The sequence below is a fragment of the Erithacus rubecula genome (assembly GCF_903797595.1).
Source record: "Erithacus rubecula genome assembly, chromosome: 17".
NCBI classification, from domain to species: domain Eukaryota; kingdom Metazoa; phylum Chordata; class Aves; order Passeriformes; family Muscicapidae; genus Erithacus; species Erithacus rubecula.
In genome coordinates, this window is record NC_136669.1 from 6,304,337 (window position 1) to 6,323,370 (window position 19,034).

General features: G+C 58.5%; 1 protein-coding gene across 10 annotated transcripts in view; it reads left to right on the plus strand.

Moving 5' to 3' along the window:
* The first annotated feature begins 7,242 nt into the window (after positions 1 to 7,242).
* Positions 7,243 to 19,034, plus strand: part of MPRIP (myosin phosphatase Rho interacting protein) — a 72,949-nt gene continuing 61,157 nt past the window's right edge. For 3 of the 10 annotated variants that reach the window (XM_079320427.1, XM_079320419.1, XM_079320426.1), the window contains exons 1-2: positions 7,266 to 7,731; positions 18,437 to 18,514. In XM_079320427.1, the coding sequence (XP_079176553.1) occupies positions 7,612 to 7,731; positions 18,437 to 18,514 (198 nt within the window). In that variant the 5' untranslated portion in view covers positions 7,266 to 7,611. Of the gene's footprint in view, positions 7,732 to 16,699; positions 16,783 to 18,436; positions 18,515 to 19,034 lie in introns of those variants that run through there. The other 7 variants (XM_079320423.1, XM_079320424.1, XM_079320418.1 and 4 more) reach the window with 6 other exon arrangements.

Sequence of the window (19,034 nt, forward strand, 5' to 3'; positions counted from 1 at the left end):
GCATTAACAACATATTTACAGCACATTAATAACTCAGCTTTCACACTGTGAAATAACAACTCACTCTTTCTCAGAGGGGAAGAGCCACCTCTGCACTGCTGGCAGCCTCCAGAGGTTGGTCCCTGATTCCTGCAGAGATGCTGGGCATGGCTTTGGCAGTGGTGCCAGGCAGAGGCAGGAGGTGCTGGGAGTGTGGCAGAACAGTGACTCAGCTCAGCCCAGAGGGAGCTTTCTGCAGAAGCAGCCAAAGGAGGAAGGAAGCAGCAATACCTGTTACTAAAAACATCAGTGGAGCAGCATCAGAGTTTTTCTGTTTGGTTCAAAAACTCCTATTTTGTGCTTGCCATGTGGAATTGAAATAGAGGGGGCAGAGGATGTTGTGTCCATTGCAGGGACATTGGAGGCTGATCCTGCTCATGGGGTGCAGAGTCCAAAGCAGATGTGGCCCATCACAGACCCCAGATCCTGCAGGAGGGTGGGAAGCAGCACTGGCACCATCCCATGGATCACAGGGCTTGAATCAGGGACCAGGAGAGGAGACGCCACAGCTACAGGGACACTGTGACACTGCCACATGTCACATGTCATGTATCTGGTAAAAAGGATGAGATCATTGCTGTGCTGGAGTCTCCCACTGGGAGGGAAATCCTGATTTTGGCATTGCTGAGCTGGTTGGGTGTGGCAGAGCAGGGACACAGCCCTGGAGAGATGGTCCCAGCCTGCTGGCTCTTGGGTTTTGCAGGGGAAACTCACCTCTGTAAATAGCACCAGAGACTTGCAGTTTCCACCCTGGTGAGCCCTCAAGAGGGAAGTGAGAAGCACTTGGGGGTGGTTTGTCCCTCCTCGCTGAGCAGGGATCCGGCAGTGTGGTTTCAGCTGTAGAATTCTGGGGCTGTGTGGACTGGAGCCCCAGTGGCCTCATCCTCTGTGCCCCAAACATCATCTCCCCCCTCCTACAGCCTCTGAGGATGCTGTGTGGCTCTCCAGCACCTCCAGACATGGTCCCCCATGAGTTCCTGTCACAGCCAAGGCAGTGGCTGCCACCCTGCCCTGGCTGGGGTTATTCCTGGTGTTTGGGCAGCCACGACAAGCCCCCTGTTCTGGATTTCTGGATTAAACCCTTCCTTTGCTGAGTCCACTGGCTCCCCAGAGCATCAATCAGCAGCTCCCTGTGCATCCTGCCAGTGCAATGCATCCCTCTGCATCCCTCTGCATGGCTTTGCATCCATCTGCATCCCCCCTGCATCCCCTCAACATCGTTTTGCATCCTCCAGTGCCCATCTGCACCTGGCTCTGGAGGTGCCATGCTCACTTTGGGGTGATAGAGCCCAGTTTTGTCCTGACAACAAAATCTATTTTCCTGCTGGGCTCTTGCCCCAGTGGCAGTGCTGAAAGGTAGCAGGCAGGCAGGGTCGATAATGTTTGGCTCTGAAATCTTTTACGGGGTGTTTTGCCTTCCCCTCGAGCAGCTTTGCTGGGATGGTTTCCTCCCCTCAGCCCATCTGCTTTCAGCAGTCCCGAGCCTTGGCCAAGACATTTGCTCACACACGTGCTCCCTTTAGGACCTGAAAAAAAAGTGTTTTTGGGGGAGGAAAGGGAAGAACAGGAGGAGGAGCCCTTTGGGGTCGAAACTGCCAACTGCGGGGCCGGGCTGAGAGCAGACAGCTCCGAGGGCTCATTTCTGTCACCCCAATTCCCCGCGGAGGCGCCGGGGCCAGGATGTGCCTGTCCCTGGGCATCCCCCGTCCTGCCACCGCCCCTGGGCATTCCCCGTCCTGCCACCGTCGCCTCGTGCAAACCACAGAGTCACTGCGAGCCCAAACCCCGGGGCTGCCGGGTTTGTCACCTGGGTTCGGTGCGTGGCCCTGGGGACGCCCCGGGGCTCTGCAGAGCCTTGGCCATGACACGGTGACCATCCCGGTGCCCATCATGGTGACCATCACAGTGACCATTCGGGTCAGTGCCGGGTGCGGCTCCTGGCCGCTCCCGCAGCCGGCTGTGCGGCTCTGCCCCAGGAGATGGCACCCTCGGCCAGCCCAGCCCGGCTCCCGGGGCTCCCGCGGCTCCGGCTGCATCCGCAGCACGAGAATCCTCCAGCCCTGCCGGGCCCGGGGAATCACAACACTCGGAATGGTTGGGCTTGAAGGGATCTTAAAGCCCATCCAGTTCCAGCCCCTTTCCATGGGCAGGACCCTTATCCCAGGCTGCTCCAAGTCCTGTCCAACCTGGCCTTGGACGCTTCCATGTGTGGATGCAGCTCCTGCCCCTCCCTGGCACCTTCATTTGCAGCAGCCCCCAGAGCCTGGGGGTTCAGGGACCCCCACACCCCACACTGCTCCATTCCTCCCTTTGCTCCCTGTCCTGTCGCCACCCCTGGGGCTGCATGGAGCATCATCCCAGGGATGCTCAGCACCCACGGGTGTCAGGGCACTGGCAGCCCCTGTGCCCAGGGTCTGACCCTCACAGAGGTTGTGCCCGGGCTCTGGGTGAGCCCTGGGTGAGCCTGGCTCCAGAGGTGCCCCTGTGCATCAGCAGGGTGATGCTGCCACAGCCTCCTTGCCAAAACCCAGCACTTATCAGGAAAAGGGAAGCATTTTACCAAAACCCAGGCTGTGCTCGGGGCTGGCTCCCCAAACCCAGCAGCCAGCTGGAGACCAAGGATGGCCAGATGGGAAAAGACCTGGGTTGGCTGAGATCTGGCACAGAAACGAGGAAAAAGCCCTAAAAATGAATAGGGAGAGGAGGGTTCAGTGCCAGGGTTGTGTGCTGAGGTGCAGAGCGTGGGTGGCAGATAAGGCAGATGAGTCAAAGAACAATCTTTGGCCAGAACAGCTGATCTGATTACGTGGAGTTTTGACCTGGTGGGAACAACTCCTTGTCCTCACAGCTGAATTCTCTCTGGAGAGGCGTTTTCCTGGCAGAACCCTCACGGGAAGGGGTTTGCAGCCTGCCCAGGCGCTCTGCTGTTAATTTTTAACACTAAAACCCTGGGGAAATTCCAGAGGACTGGAGAGTGGCCAGTGGGAGTCAATTTAATATTTAAAAGGGATAAAAGGGCTGATCCTGGGAATTACAGGCCAGGTGAGGCTGATCACCATCCCTGGACAAATTATGGGCTGGGTAATTGAGGATACTGTCAGCCAAAAATTAGAAGCTAAAAATATAATTAAGGTCGTTAGCTTGGTTTCATGGATGGCAGCTCCTGTCAAGTGAGTCGGCTTTGGTTTTTGGCATGACTCTGGGCTGGCTGATAAAGCTAATTGTGCTGCTGCATTATAATGGGTTTCTCCAAAGTATTTAATTTAGGGCCATGTGACATTTTCATTTGTACAACTTGCATTATATGGAGTCAGCAGAGCAGACATCCGACGGCTGCGCTGGCAGCTCCGGGGTGGTGGCCAAGGGGGCGAGTGATGGAGGAGGCTGAGAGCACTGGATTTTGCACAGGGTGATGTTTTTAGCAGGGTTGCTGAGGCGAGGGGAGGTTGGCAGGGCAGGCAGCCTCATAGGGGGATCCCCTCTGCCCTGTCCAGCAGCCAAAATGTGGGGAAACACAAGTGGGAACAAAAGAGATGGATTTTCCTGCTAAAGCACAGCAAGGTCTGATGGCAGCAGCAGCCACTGATAACCCAACTGGGAGTGTAATTAATCAATTTTAAGAGAAAGGTATGAACTCAGAGACATTTGGCATCTCTGGACAAGGAGAAAGTTCCTGCTTGGTGGGACAGGATTTATTGTGGCTTCTGGGACATGCTCATGCCTCTGCATGTGTGTGCAGCTTGCTCTGGACCATCCTCGTGGGCTGTTCCAAATCCATGGAAGCTGCATTCTCCCCCCTGGACTTCATCAGCTGCAGCTGAGTCCTGTGGATTTCCTCCAGCGGATAATTTGGGTCCTTTTACTTTTCCCAGTAGAAAAAATGGGATCAAATGGGGCTTGGAGCAACCTGGCCTAGTGGAAGGTGTCCTTGCCCATGGCAGGGGGTGAAACAAAATGGTCTTTAAGGTCTCTTGAACTTAAACCACTCTGATTCTGTGACAACTGGGCACAGAGCAGCCCAGGGCTTTTCTCTCCATCCAGGAATGTGGAGGTTCCACCCTGTGGGTCTCACCCCTATAAGACACACGGCAGCATGAGGGGCATCCAAGGCTCCTTTGGCCAGGGCTGTGGAGGGCTCTGGATCCAGCATCCCACAGTGGGGCTCCATGGGAGCAGGGCAGGAGGAGGGGAGCGCTCCCAGCCCCAGCCTGGGTGCAGGGTGGCTCCCAGCCGTGGCTCCTGCCCTCTCCCCCGGGCATCCACCCGTCTGGCTCCACGCTAATGACGGCGAGCTGGCGGCACCGAGGCGCTCAGGGACTTGCCCAAGGTCCCCTGGGGAGCGATGGCCACCCGGGAGGAGCACCCGGCTCTCCTGCTCCTGTCCCTGCGGAAAAATGTGCCACAGAGCAGGAAGAACACGGCACAGCCACACAGACCGTGATCCAAAGTGTCACATCCTGTGAGCAGAACCAGAGGATGGTGCTGGTGGGTTCCTACACCACGACAGGAACAGGTGCTGCTCCCCTCTCCTCTCCTCTCCTCTCCTCTCTGGTGGGGTTTGGTGCTGCCCATCCCTTTCCTGGAGCTGGGGTTTTGCCATTGCTGTCCCCATGCTGGGCCAGCACAGCCCGTGCTGGTGACTAACACCTCCTGGTTTGCACCGTGTTTACCTGGCACTGGGCCTTCATCTTGGAAGGCTGACTCACCACGGCACCTTCCTCCTCTGCCACTGCAGCTCCCTGACAAAAACTTTCCATTTTCCCATTGTTTTAATTGCCCTCATTTGAGGAAACTCCTCCAGAAAGAACTGGCTCTGGCTTGAGGATCCATGGCAGCCCCAGCTGGGCATTCCCACAGCGGTGGCAGTGCGGGGAGGATGGGGTGAGACACCCACTGCTGTGGCACATGTTGGGCACCTCAGTGCCATGGCTGTGCCGTGTTTGGGGCACGCAGGGGATGTCACAGGCTGTGATTTCCAGAACGTGGCACACGGCAGCGCGAATGCCGGCTCCGCACGGCTGAATGCAGCCCGACAGGTTTGTGGAGAAGCCTGTCCCGTTCAGCTGGATTTTTGGAGAGGCTGGAGCCAGCCCCGGCAGCAGAGGTGCTGCTGGCTCCGGCAGAGCCGCGCACGGCGCCAGGTCACGGCCCCGAGCCCACGGGGCAGGCACAGCCAGAGGGTGGGACACGCAGGACCTGCTCCTGCTCTGTGCCAACACCTCTGTGACCTTTTCTGAGGGAATGGTGCCCCATGGAAATAGGGAAAGAGCAGCTCCCTTCCCTCCAGGATGCCTCCAGTCTGTGGGGTTCATACCTGAGCAGGTGGAGAAGGGTTGGGGACTATGAGGAGAACACATGGAGCTGCAGAGGGTAAAAAAATGCTGGGCATCTGTAGGAACTGTGGGATGCAGGGCATGCCAGCAAGTAATGTGGCAGGGAATAATCCAACACTGGGGATGGAAGCAGGGAGGGAGCAAAGGGTAATCAGGGAAGGACAAGAGGTGGTTGAGAAAATCATCCACCCTTCTCCAAGGAGCAGGATTTCTGCAGTCATGTGCCAGGTGAACCCTGGACCCACAGCGAGGGTGGCAGGGTCTGTACATTCCACAGGGGAAAAACCTCCCTTCCTGGGGTAGGGTTGTGCTGCTTTTATAGCATTAGGATCAAAGAAAAGGGGAAAATCCACCCAAAATGGTGACATGTGGGCGTCTGGTGGCTCCCCTCAGCCTGGATTGGGCTGGGTGGGGATGCACTGGGGTCGCTGGTGCTCTGCTGCCCCATCCCAACCCACGGCACTCAGTGTGCACTGCGAGTGGCCCTGCAGGAGGGAGAGAGATGATTAAAGCTGCCTTTGATGAAGCAAAAATTAATAAACAAGCAGGCAATTGTGCTGGTCTTTATTTAGTCGGGATGCCGGCGCGGAGCCGGCGTGGCCAGGCCGCCGCGGCCGGTGCCACATCAAACGGCGGGACAGCGCCGGGCGCGAGGGGACCACGCCGTCACCGCTCCTCCAACGGGTTTTTCCTGGTCCCAAAAATCCAGGAAGGTCCATGTGTCTGTTCCTCATAGCAGGGCCCCATCCCACGCCAGCAGGGAACACTGGGATGAGCGGGAGATGCTCTGTGCCATGGTGATGTCTGACGGTGGTAGGAAGCATTTTGGGTGCATTGTGGAGGTGCCACTTGGCACCTTTGCCCTGTCCCCCTGCCCCAGGGTCAGCATTCCCACCTCTTCCCTGCCCCAGAGATGCTCCACAGGCACTCAGGTCCCTTCCCTGGTGCTGCTGCAGAAACCAGGGGCAGAGCTGGGAGGCCAAAGCTGTGGCCTCACGCCGGATCCTTATCAGCCGGTCAGGAATATTTACCTGCCGGTTTCCACCGGATAAAAATTCACTGGACAAACAGGAGCTCCCAGCTGGCCCCAGGGCGGTGGCTGAGGTGGGACGTGCACCCCTGTCCCTGCTTCATCCCTGTCTGTCCCCAGGGCTGCAGGTCACCGAGGTGCCACAGGTGTGCGAGGGACATTGTCCCCACCTAATCTGAGTGTCCGAGGGTTGGTGACCCCCGTGCGCCAGGGCTGGGGACAGGTCATGGATTGTCACCCTGTGTCACCGTGTGTCCCACTGCTGGGGTGGGCTGTGCCCTATGGGAGGCCAAGGGTGGGGGACACCACGCAACTCCTGCAATGGGCTGAGCTGAGCTGAGCTGAACCATGCAGAGATGCTGAAGAGAGCTGAGATGGGACGAGCAGAGCCAAACCAAGATATAGCAGGCTTAGCTGAGCCGAGCTTATCCGTCCCAAATCAGGTTGAACTGAGCTGGGCAGAAGAAAGCTGGGCTGGGCTGAGCCGATCTGTGCCAGGCTAAGCCAAACCGAGCTGGGCCGATCTGATTCGAATCAAGCTGGGCTGAGCCAAACCGGGCCGAGCCGGGCCGAACGGAGCCGAGCCGAACGGAGCCGGGTCGAGCCGAACGGAGCCGAGCCGAACGCAGCCGACGGGGGCCGATTCCGCCCCAGCTGTCAGCGCACCGCCCCTCCCCCGCGGCCGAGGCGGCCCCGCCGCTCCCGTCGCTTTCCTTGCTCTCTATTGGCCAGCGCGGACACTCGTTAGGGGCGGAGGCGCGTTCCCATAGGCGAGCGGGCACGTCCGTCCGCGCCTCCGCCCCGCCCCCTTTTCCGCCTGGCTCCGCGGCGCTGGAAAGTTTGCGGGCGGCGCAGTCGGGAGCGGCTCCCGCAGCGTCCGCACGCCCGGCCCGCCCCCGGCCCCGCGCCTCACCGACCCCCGCACCGCCTCACACCGTCCCGCCCGGCTCCGCACGGCGCGGGCAGCGCCGCCCCTCCGCGCTCCGCCGCCGCCCGGCCATGCGCGCCCGCTGAGCCGCAGCAGAGGCGGCCGCCCTGCGCTTCGCTCCCTCTGTTGATTTTTTTTCCTGCTGTATTCGCTGGGGTTGTGTGTTGGTTTTTGCGCTCGCCTGACGCCCCCCGCGGGCGCGGGGCGGCGGCGATGGGCGCGGCGGCGGGCGGGCGCTCCGCGGGGCGCTGAGCGGGCGCGCAGCGGGCGCGGGCCGCGCCATGGCCGCCAAGGACAATCCCTGCAGGAAGTTCCAGGCCAACATCTTCAACAAGAGCAAGTGCCAGAACTGCTTCAAGCCCCGCGAATCCCACCTGCTCAACGACGAGGATCTCAACCAGGTGGGATCTTACCCCAAAACCCACTGTTTTCTCCCCAAAACCCACTCCGGTGTCCCGCCCCCCTGCCCGCCCCTCGGGCGCCCTGAGTCTCCGTGCGGTGTCCGCTGTCCCCGTGGGTAAATTGGGGTCCCGCAGGTATCTTGGGAGCCCCCTGAGTAGTTTAGGGTCCCATGGGCGTCCCCATGGATAGCTCAGGATCCGATGGATAGTATAGGGTTCCATGGACGTCCTGGGGTCCCACGGATAGGACAGGGTGCCACGCGTGTCTGTTGTCCCCACGGTTGGCACAGGATCCCATGGGATTCCCCAGGGGTCCCACGGGGTGCCTGCTGGACACAGATATTGTAGGGTCCTGTGGGTGCCTGCTGCTCCCACAGGTACCGTGGGATCAGGTCAGGGATGCTATGGGATCCCATGGATAGCACAGAGAACCTACAGGTATCTCTATATTCCATGGGGTTTTGTGGAGCTCCAGGGGTGCTCCCTGCTTCCATAGGAGCCCCATGGGGTGTTCGCTGATCCTGCAGATAACCCAGAGACCCAAAGGTATCCATGGATTCTGCGGGGTGTTCAAGAGCCCCACTGGTGCACTCTGGTCCCCTAAAGTGTCCGGGAGTCCCGTGGGGTGCCTGCTGACCCGCGGGTAGCACAGGGACCCACATGTGTTTGTGGATCCCATGGGGTGTCCAGGAGCCCCATGGCTGCTCTGTGGTGCCATAGGGTATTCAGTGATCCCAGCTGGTGCCTGCTGGTCCCATGCACAGCGTGTGGTCCCATGCGAAGCCCGTAGGATGTCCAGGAGCACTTTGGGTGCTCTGTGTCCCATAGGATGTCCAGAGATCCCATGGGATGCCTGCTGACCCCACACATTCCCAGGTGTCCCACAGTGTGCCCGCTGGTCCCTGAGGCCATGGCTCACCCCCCTGAGGCCCTCTGGGGCCCCGCACCAGCCCTTGGGGTGATCCCGTCCTCTTTTGGGGCGCAGGGCAGCAGGTGGGGGGGGGTGTCCTGCGAGCTCCATCAGGCGATCCAGAAAGTCCTGGGAAAAACTCGGTTGAAAACAAAACGTCCCCTCCTGGACGTGCCGGACATGACCCCCCTGCTTTCCCAGGGACGTGGGAAGGGGACCCCAGCCCCTTTCCGGAGAGGGTTCAGCGCTGGGGGGCTGCCAAGGCTGGGCCTTCCTCCTCCTCTTCCTCCTCTTCCTCCCAGGCCTGCCTCAGGCCCAAGGCCGGCGCTCCCATGGCAGGGGGTGTTTGGGGCATGAGGCGCATTTTTGGGGTGCGGGGGCCCGTCCGTGGTGTTGGGGTGAGGGGAATAGGGCCGCCCTCCCTCCTCCCACACCTTTCTGGGCCAGGGCTGCCATCCCCGCTCCCGATCCTATTATGGCAATGAGATCAGACATATTGCTGCTCTCGCTGGGGGGGCGGCGGAGGGGGGGGGGGGCATCGTGAAATCTGAGGGCTAATATGGAAAAAATGTAACTGGAAAAAAATGCCGTGGTGTGTGCGGGAAAGGGGCGGGCGGCGCGGAGCGTCGCGGCCGTGCCCAGACAAAGGAGCCGTCCCGGAGGGGGCTCGGGAAGAGCCCCCCGCTCCCGGCCGGCCCCTTCCCGCTGCCCGGGGACTGCGCTCCTCCTGGTGCGGAGCTTATTTACTTTTGTTGGGGGGCTCGGAGCATCGCACGCTGCCCGCCACAGAGCCTGCCACGGGGCCACCCACCTCTCTGGGGACCCTCTCGTTGGCTTTGTTCCCGTCGGGGCCGTGGGTGGCCCTGGGGGGCTGCACCCGCGCCCCGTTCCCATGGGGTCGGGGTCAGCCCCGTGGCCGGATCCAGGCTGTGCTGCGGGGGGCTCCGCTTGGGAAAACGGCGCAATCCTGCTCGGCTTTCTCCCTTGCAGCTGGGGTGAAGTAATCCCGCTTTCCCAGATAAGATGGTGGCTGTGGTATCGTGTGATGCACGCACGCACCTCCCGCCCTGCCCGCAGCTCCCCGTGCCCGGCAGCCCCCCGGCCGCGGCCACCCCGGCGCTTCCCCGCCGCCCTGCCCGCCTCTGCTCCCAGTCTGTGCCCCGTTTCGCAGCCCGGCTGGATGTGGGGGTGTGCTCGCTCCGAAGCACACCCAGGAATAACGGTTCATTTAACAGCTCTGAGTGTTTCTGCCTTTGTAACTCAAACTTGGGTTGTGTTGGGGGGTCCCACTCGGCAGTGTGGGGGCTCTGTGCCCAGCGTGTCCTGCTCACCCCGCGGACAGGGACAACATTGGCGATTACCTAGAGTCAAGCTAGAAAAGTCTTTTGGAGTCATCTGACCTTTGTACTTGGCTTGGAAGAAAGGTGAAGGTACTTCACGCTTACGCACTCGTGTCTCTTTTGGATTTTTATTAGATAAAAATACCTGTGTGGGTGTCAGGAGCTGCCCCCGCTGCTTCCCGGGGTGCTGCAGGGCGCTGGAGCCGCTCAGGGCAGAGACCCAGAGTGTGTTTGCAGAGAGTCACAAATATTTAGCGGTAGTAGTGGATTTCCGTCGTACTCGGGAACCGGCTTAGGAATGGGGCTGGGAGGGGGGAAATCCAGCCCCAAACATCAGGATTAATGAGCTGGAGCTCTCTAATAATAATCAGACTTAGCGCTTCCAACTTCAAAGGGCTGTGCGGACGCTAAGTCCCTAATCCCGGGAGCGCTGCGTTCACGAGTTGTTTTTGTGCGTGGCTGTGCTGCTGGATGGGGCTCAGTGTGATTTGGGGCAGCTACAAGTGGTCCCACCACCTGTTGGAGACGTGACTGTCCCCTCCCAGGGCTGCAGATGGGAGGTGATGTGCTCTTTACCCCCCCCCAATCTGTGTTTGACCTTCTGGGGTGTCCACATAGCATGGGAAAAAACTGGGTCAGTCAGCACAGCTCTTCTCCCTTTGGGAAAATCTGTTGCTGTGGTCGTGGGCTGTCAGATCCCTTGATCCTGTGTGGTGGCAGGATCTGGCTGTTGGCAGGCACAGTGCTGTTGGTGGCTCTGTCCTTGCTGTGCCACCCACCTGTTGCCCGCTTGTCTTATGCTGCTCCTTTGCCATCCAGGGAGAAATTCCCTTTTTGTGGGAATTTCCACTTTCCTGACAAGACATGCCCATGCTGGCATTGCACGGTCCCCCTGTAACCACCTGCAAACCTCATACGGAACTTGGCTTTCCAGAACCTGCCCTGGAAGATGGATGGTTCCCAGGGAACCCATCCTGTCTCCAAGAGAAAGCCAGCCTGTCCAGTGGGACTCTTTTCCCAAGCAGCTACCCAAGGCTCTTGTGGGGGTGTCACTTGGGGTTCCTGTTCTCCATGCTGGCTACTCTGGGCAAATCCACACACATGTTCTTGGTCTGTGAGATGAAGCTCCCAACAACATGGGACAGGCTGGGAATTAACCTAATAATTTTTCCTGGCCTGAATTGGAAAAAGGGCAGAGTGTAAAGCAGTTGCTTTTAATTTTCTCCATGCATTTGCTCTCTTGGGGCATGGGGACTGGCACAGATAGAGGAATTTGAGGACGTCTTTCCAGCTACCAGTGTCTTTCCCCCTTTTTTTCTTTTCATTAAAGATCCTGGCGTAGATGCCCAGAGGACCACCCAGTTAGAAAACGGAGCTCTCAGACTTTTCCCACTGCCTCTTCCTGTGACCACTCCTGCCCAGTGACAGGGTTTGGTTATTTCCATCTCTTCTCCATTGGACATTATCACTTTGCTACTGTTCTGGATGCTGAGCAGCTGGTGGCCAGCAGCCCTGAGGCTGGAGTGTGTCAGCATTGGGTTGCAGTCTTGGCTTTGCTCTGGGACATTGCGTCCATGGGGCTGGGATGCCCTGTGCTGCAGGGGTCTTGTCCTGGCTCCTTACATTGTCCAAAGGGTGGAAGGGTGAGGGATCATGTCCTGGCCACACTTTTCTCTCCAGCCCTGCTCCTTTTTTGGGAGGAAAAGCCCCCATTTTCCTGGAAAGCAGCCCCCGCTCTTGCATTCCCCACTCCCCGCTGCTTGTATCATGCTGCAAAAATCCGCCTCTACTCAACTGATTATTAGCACTGAACAGGGGGAGATTTCTCTGCAAATGTCAAATTTGCCTCTGTCAGTGGCTGTGAAGGGCAGGGACTTGAGGGGCACAGCCAAAGGGACTCGGCAGGGTCATGGTGGCTCTGCCCTATGGGCAGCATCCCATCTTGGACAGTGACCTGCAGGCAGGGAGGGCAGCAGGCACTTGGGAGCTGTGTTGGATGCTGGTGTTGATTTGGGGTGCACTTGCCTGGCCCAAGGGAAGGGACGTGGCGGCGCCTTTGGGTGCTGGAGAACCGTCCCCTTTGCACACTCACTGGCTGCTGGGATTTTGCATGGCGCCGCGCCTTATCTGCACTGGCACCTGACAAAGTGATAAATCCCCTCTCCAGCACTGTGGAGAGATGTTGTGGCTTCTCCCAGGCGCTGAGGAAGGCCAGTGGTGGGAAGTGGTTAGATATGCATGCTCACTGCCAGGCACGCTGGCTTTGGGGCTGCTCCAGGAGGAGCTGGAATTGCAAAGTCCATTCTGTCCCGCTTCATTTTGCTGCTGCTTGGCAAATTCTGTGTGTGTGCTGCAGCCAGCCTGGGCCAGCTCTGGCTCCCACTGCCCCAGGCCATGGCAGCGCTCGGACCCGAGCACAGCCCTGGGACCAGGAGTGTTTGCACGAAGGGTGCACGAAGGGTGAATTCAACCTTTCCCCTTCCTGTTCCTCTGGTCTCTCGGTCACTCCCACTGCCCGCTGTTCGGGCAGCTCTGTCCTTTGGGGTTTGCCAGTGCCTGGGTCAGTGCTAGCAGTGTGCCAGGAAGGCTGTGCCATGCACAGTGCCCACCAGCTGGTCCAAGGCAGTGGCACTTGGTGCTCCTTGTTCCCCAGGTCCAGTCTGTCCAGTCTGGTTTGGCCTTGTGCTACCTGTGGAGATGTGTCGGTTGTGAAATCCTGGCCTGGGATTTGCAGCTCTGTCAGTGGTCAACTCATGCCTGCCTTGTGCAAATGTGTTTTGGCAGAAGAGCAGGATATGGATGGAGAGGGGACTCTCCCCATCATCCAGGTTGGCCTCCAGGAGCTGCCCAGGTCTCGTCCTAGAAAAAGCACTGTTTGGGCTGAACCTAGGGGTAGTGAGCAGCCACTTGGATGAGGAGCTGGGGGATGGGAGAGTGTTTTTTGCTTCAGGAATGGTTGTGGATGCTCAGAGGCAGCGCTGCAGCCTCCGCGCTGGGGTTTGGCGTCACCAGGTGACAGACAGCAGAGAGGAAATGTTGTGCAGGCAGGGAAGCAGGGATGTAAGCAGCTTAACTACTGAGGCTGGGCTTCATCCCAGCCCTTGGGATTGCTGCTGGAGTGTGGGTTTGCAGAGCAGTGTTTGCAGAGCCTCCTAACATCCATGATCACGGGTCTCTGATGGGTCTCCATCTGCCATCCCACTGGGAGCACACAGAATGTCAAGTGATGCTGGTCTCTCAGTTCCTAGAAGCCCTGCTGTGGGCAGAACACCTGCTTGGGTATCACATCCCATTCCCTTCCTGAACACCATGCCACCTCCCCCATTCCTGCCCAGTGACGGCTGCTCCGACTCATCCATCAGCGATGTTCTCTTGGCTCCAAGGTGTGCAAAACTAAGAGCAGAGCAGAGCTGAAACGGCCCAGATTTCCTATTTTGAGGTTACAACCACAGGATTTGTGGTGACTTTCTCCTTCACCAGTGCCAGAAATGGGTCCCTGCCTCTGGGGAGCTCTGAGTGGATCAGGAGACAGTGCACAGACAGCGATGACCTTACTGTCCCCACCCTCTGAGTCTGAATGAGAGCTGTGACCCCGTTGTGCTCCCCTGGGTGTGGGGAGCAGCAGGCACCGCTGTCAGAGAGGCTCCTTTGGTGAATATTGGGGCTGACCCATAAAGGTGATGGAACAAGTTCTACCATGGATTCACCCACAGCCTGGGTCAGGTTGGGTACATCATTCTTTTGTGGGGCTGCTGGAAGCCCTGGCATCACTTCCCTGGTGCACAGGGCTCCCTGCTCCTAGTGCTGGAGGCAGAGCCTAAAGCTCCGATGCAACAATCCATTTTTCTTCCCCTTCCCGTTCAGTTGCCAAGCCTGAACAAAACAAGCCCTGCCTCCACCCGAGACAGGCTGATTACGTCTGCCGGCAGCCTAAACAGATTATCCCTCCCGCCACGCGCTCGGAGCCAGGAGTCTCTGCCGGCAGTGCATTCGCACTTCCCTCACAGCATGTGGGGCTGAGGGGGCATCCCAGCCCACCTGGGCATCCAGCACCCCAGTGGGGATGTGGGTTGAGTCTGGACCCTAAGAGGGGATGTGGATGTTGGTACAACTCTCCTGTTCCACACTCCTGCCGCACTGTGGGGATGGCACGGTGTGGGTCTGCTGGTTCCTGTGTGGCTGGCAGATTTGTGTGGAGAGGGAAAAGCTGAAGGTACCACCAAAAACACAGGAGGTGTGAAAGCTGGTCGGTGTCACAGCCCACCTCCAGCCCTGTGACCTGGCACTCCATGGGCTGCCACACTCCTGTGACCCAACCTGCCCTCTGCAGCCCTGGGGGTGTGCAGGGATTCTTGTATCACCCTGGGCTTTGGGAGGTGCTGAGTGGCTCCGCACGTCCTTCAAGCCCCATTCCCCGTCTGCTGGGAATTGTGTTCCCAGTGCTGGTGGAGCTGGTTGGGGTGGTTTGTCCATGCCTGGGCAGCATCAGCACAGCAGCCTGACAGCTTTGTGTAAACCCAGCTGGGGCCGCTTCCTTCTCCGCTTCCTCCCACCCGCTGTGCTGCCGGCGGCACTGGGCTGGAGGCAGCGTCCTCCCCCTGGATGCCCTGGGCTGAGGGGATGGAAGCAGTGGCTGGAACAGCGACCTGAGAGGCAGGTGAGGTGCTGCTGGTGCCCCACAGCCCAGCTCCAGCGTCGGATCAAAGGTGGGATGCGATACTTGGACACTCCCAGAGGTGTGACAGGAAACAGAGTGGTGACGTGGGGGTGTTTCTGCCTGAGTCAGCCTCGGTCCCTGCAGTCCCATGGGAGGGATTGGATGGAACTGGGCACTGTGGGGCTGCACCTCTCATGCCATGGTGGGGTGAGTGCCACCCCACCCCGGCTCCATCAGTGCCCGCTCTCCACTCTGCTTTCTGGATAAGAGCAAAGCAAAGTCACCCACCCAGCACCCTGTGTGGCTGCTACCTGTGGAGAAACTACGTGGATATCACCAGAGCTTCCAGGAGGCAAACAGGGCCCTGTGTGGTCGAAGGCATCTTGGGAACTCTGGGGTTGCTCTAACACCATCCCTGAATGTGAGGTTGGACAAATCTCCTTGGAAGAGGGAAATTTTTGCTCTGAGATCTTGCTCAGTGCTGGTTGTTGCATTTTCCTCCTCTTGAGGAGCTCTCCAGAGGAAGCCAGCCGGTGGAAAGGATGTGTGATTCCAGCTCCATCCTGGTGCTCCAACACCCCCCGGACCTGCCTCCCACATTTGTTTTTTTTTAAACCTTGCTTCAGCAGGGCCATTCCAATGCAGGTGTGATGAGCTTATTTCAGAAACTTCATGTGATAATTCATATCCCTTTCATTTAGGCTTGTACCTCCCTGGGCATTTGCTTGGTTTTAGCAGGAGCTTGTTTTGGTTTGGCTTTAAAAAGCGCTGCTGCGTGTTCATTTGTTGATGGGAGGAACCAGGCTGCCCACGCTGCCTGGCTCTAATTCATACCTTTCAGCTACTTTGGTTTCAATATCTGGAATTGGATTCTTCTGCCAAAATAAGTGTAGCCCACTGGTGGTTATTTATGACACTGGTACAGAAATGTCCATGCTCTGTGTTAAGGGTGTGTATTTCAGGTGCTCAGTGTTTATTTACAGACAGTTTGAGCTAAAACTGGAATGGCTGAGGGCAAAAGAATGTCTGCTGGGGGGGTGTGAGCCAGGCTGAGGTAGGGCAGGACTTCATGCTTGTGTTACTGGGTTAAGGCTGCTTGCTGCTGGTCCTGGTGATGATGTCCCCTGTTGGTTTCACGGTTACTTTGTCCCTGGTGTGGCACTGGGACCTGCCTGCTGTGTGTCACACAGGCTGGATTCTGCATGGCTGCAGTGCTGTGGCTTGTGTCAGGGAGAGTTTTTGCTCATGGGACTTTGCTGGGTTGAGCAACTGCTCTTGGTTAGGAGCTGTGCTGGGGCATGGAGGGGAAAACTGGGGGATGGAAAACCTGGGAGATGGAGGAGGGTTGAGCCCTGCCCACTGCTTGGATGTCTGGAGCATCACCAGGGTGCTGCCTTGGTGCAGTAGTGCCAAGTGTTGGGATGTCACTGTCATCCTCTTGTTCCTGCTTGGTGGAGGCCACTCCTGAGATCTGATCAAGCTCCAGTTGCTCAGGGGAATTCGGGGACCCCGTTTCCTGTCACAGTCACCCATTGAAGGGTCTCTGAGGGGTTGCCACTAGTCACTTGCAATTCTGCTTTCCCTCTGTAGAACACCAGAGCACTGGATCCCCGCTGCAGAGTCCTGCCATGGCGTGGGCACGGATGCGTCACGGGCGGTTTGGGTGGGGGCGCAGGGCGGGGTGTGCTGGGGGCGTGGCAGAGCCCGGCTCACCTGCGGGGAGCTGGCAGCGTGGGCGGCACGGAGCCGGGCAGGGAGCGGGCACGGAGCCGGGCAGGGAGCGGGCAGGGAGCCGGGCAGGGAGCCGGGCAGGGAGCCGGGCACGGAGCCGGGCAGGGAGCAGGCAGGGAGCCGGGCAGGGAGTGGGCACGGAGCCGGGCACGGAGCCGGGCAGGGAGCAGGCAGGGAGCCGGGCAGGGAGCAGGCAGGGAGCGGGCACAGAGCCGGGCACGGAGCAGGCAGGGAGCCGGGCACAGAGCTGGGCACAGAGCCGGGCACGGAGTCGGGCAGGGAGCAGGCAGAGAGCCGGGCAGGGAGTGGGCACGGAGCCGGGCACGGAGCTGGGCACAGAGCCGGGCATGGAGCGCTGCCGAGCAGCTGGAGGTGCCATGGGGACCACGGGCGAGCAGGGCACCAGCATCCAGGTGAGCTGGGCAGGGGTGCCGGGGGGCTCCGGGCCCTTTGCCAAACCCAGGGAGGGTTGTGGTGCACACAGGTGCCTTTCTGCACCCCCAGTATGGTCGTGGGAACAGGTGTAGGGTCCCCCAAACTCCCCCAAATTGGATCCCAATCCCAGCGCTTTGTTTTCATTGGTTTAAATCTCATTTAAAAGGGGAAGGAAGGAAGGAAGGTCTTCTCAAATCATGTTTTCCCAGCTGCTGGGAGAGCAACACCTCGAGCTGGTATGTCATATTGTGAAGGGGATAAGAGATTTTGTTATTTCTTTTCACTTTATAAACAGCAAAAGGTCTCCTCCGGCGTGTTTCCAGTTTGCTTACTCAGTGCTTCATGCATTTGACAGTTTCTGGTGTATAGGCAGTTTCTTCTATTGTTTGCAGGGATTTTTCCAGAGGGGAAATTTTTTTTTAACATTACAAAACCACAGAAACTGGCAGGAGGAATCTAGGGGAGGTACTGGATTGGAAACAGTTTTAAACTTTAAGGAACAGAAAAGAATGAAAGCAACAAGATTAACTGAATCTGTTAGAAAAGTACTGGGAGTGTGTGTCCTTGTGACTTTTTGGCTGGGCCAGGATGGACGTGCATGGATGTTCCATGGTGGAAAGCAGTGTTCCCAGACCCAAGGTCTCCTGGAGCTGGATCTTCCCTGGTTTTCCTCCCTCCTGCTCTGTCTTGGTATCTGTGGAACCGCCTTGCTGGTGTGGCAATGCCTTGCCACTCTTGCAGCAGGATTTGGCCTCAGTCTTTGCCAGGTGTTGGCTCATCGTTTACAGCTTGAAAAGGCAGGAGGAGCAGTGCCTGCAGGACTCTGCCTGGGAGGACATGCCCAGTGCCCGTCCCCATCCCACTGCTTGCCATGGGTCAGCTTCACCCTGGCCACTTCTGCATCCCAGTCACCCGTGGAAATAGCCTGAATATTTTTTTTTCCACTGACATACGGCAGTGCTGCAAGGTTCTTTCCGAGTATTCTTTCCCTTTCTCTTCCCTGCTGGCTCAATGAGCTGTTTTCCCTGCTGCTGGCTCTGACCTTCCTGTGTGCTCGGCCGTGGGCCGCTGGACGCTGCTGCTGGGGGGAGAGAGCTGGCAGGGGCTGGCCCTGCAGGGAAGCAGGAGCTGGATGTGCACGGCACGGGAAGCGGCTGGGAGCTGGAGAACTGCCAGCACTGGGTAGATTTTCCTCTCTTAATTAACGAACGGAAAACATGGAGCTCTCCTTTGGAGTGTGTTTTTGCTTTGGAGTAGAGGCACGCTGCCGATGGCGCTGGGGATGGGCTCTGCTGCTCGGCAGTGCCCGGGAGGTTGGTGCTCTGGGCAGGCTGCCATGCAGGAGCAGCTGTGTTTGGAGTTTGTGGCTGGGGTTTTGCCTCCTCCCGAGTCCTCGTCTCAGAGCCGTTGGCACACAGTGTGTGTCACAGCACGGGTTGCCATCAGACACCACGTTCCCTGCGCTGGGAAGGCTGAGTGTGCCTGCGTGCAGGAGGCTGAGCTCACACAGCTGCCTTCGTGCTGGGGCTGCTGCAGTTTCCCGTGGTCCCTGACCATCGATTCCCTGTGGTGCTGATCCATGTTGAGCCATTTTCTGCTGTGTATGAATGTTTCTCTGCTGTTTCTTTGCAGGCCAAACCCATTTATGGTGGCTGGCTGCTGCTGGCCCCGGAAGGAACGGACTTTGACAACCCTGTCCATCGCTCCCGGGTAAGTGAAACTGAGACATCCCCTCCCCATGACGTTGCTGGGGGTGGCAGGAGGAGCAGCAAGGGCTGTCCCTGCCCATGGAAGTGGCTGTGTCCCTGGGAGTGCCAAAGGCACCTCCATGAACCCATCCCCTTGTGCAAACCAGGAAGCTGCTGATGTTTCCGGCAGCAAGGCTGGAATGCCTTCTCCGGGATACAAGGTCTCCCATGCTGGGCAGCAGCCTGGGGCACTGCAGGTGCAGGTCAGGCTCAGGCTGTGCAATTTTATTGCTTGTTGCTTTTGCTTTTTGATGTTTTGATGCTGCTCTGGTTTGCCTGACGCGTGCCATGCTGCCAGGAAGGCAGTGAGGTGTGGACTGTGTGAGCTGTGCTGTGACCATCAGAAAGGCTCCCAGTTTTCCTTTGGGGCTTGGAAACAACTATTTTCTGCAGCTCATTATGAGCATGCCCAGAGCTCCAGAGGGAGGCTGCATCCCATCCCCTCATGTGAATATACCAGTGTCAGCCTGCAGCAAGGAAGG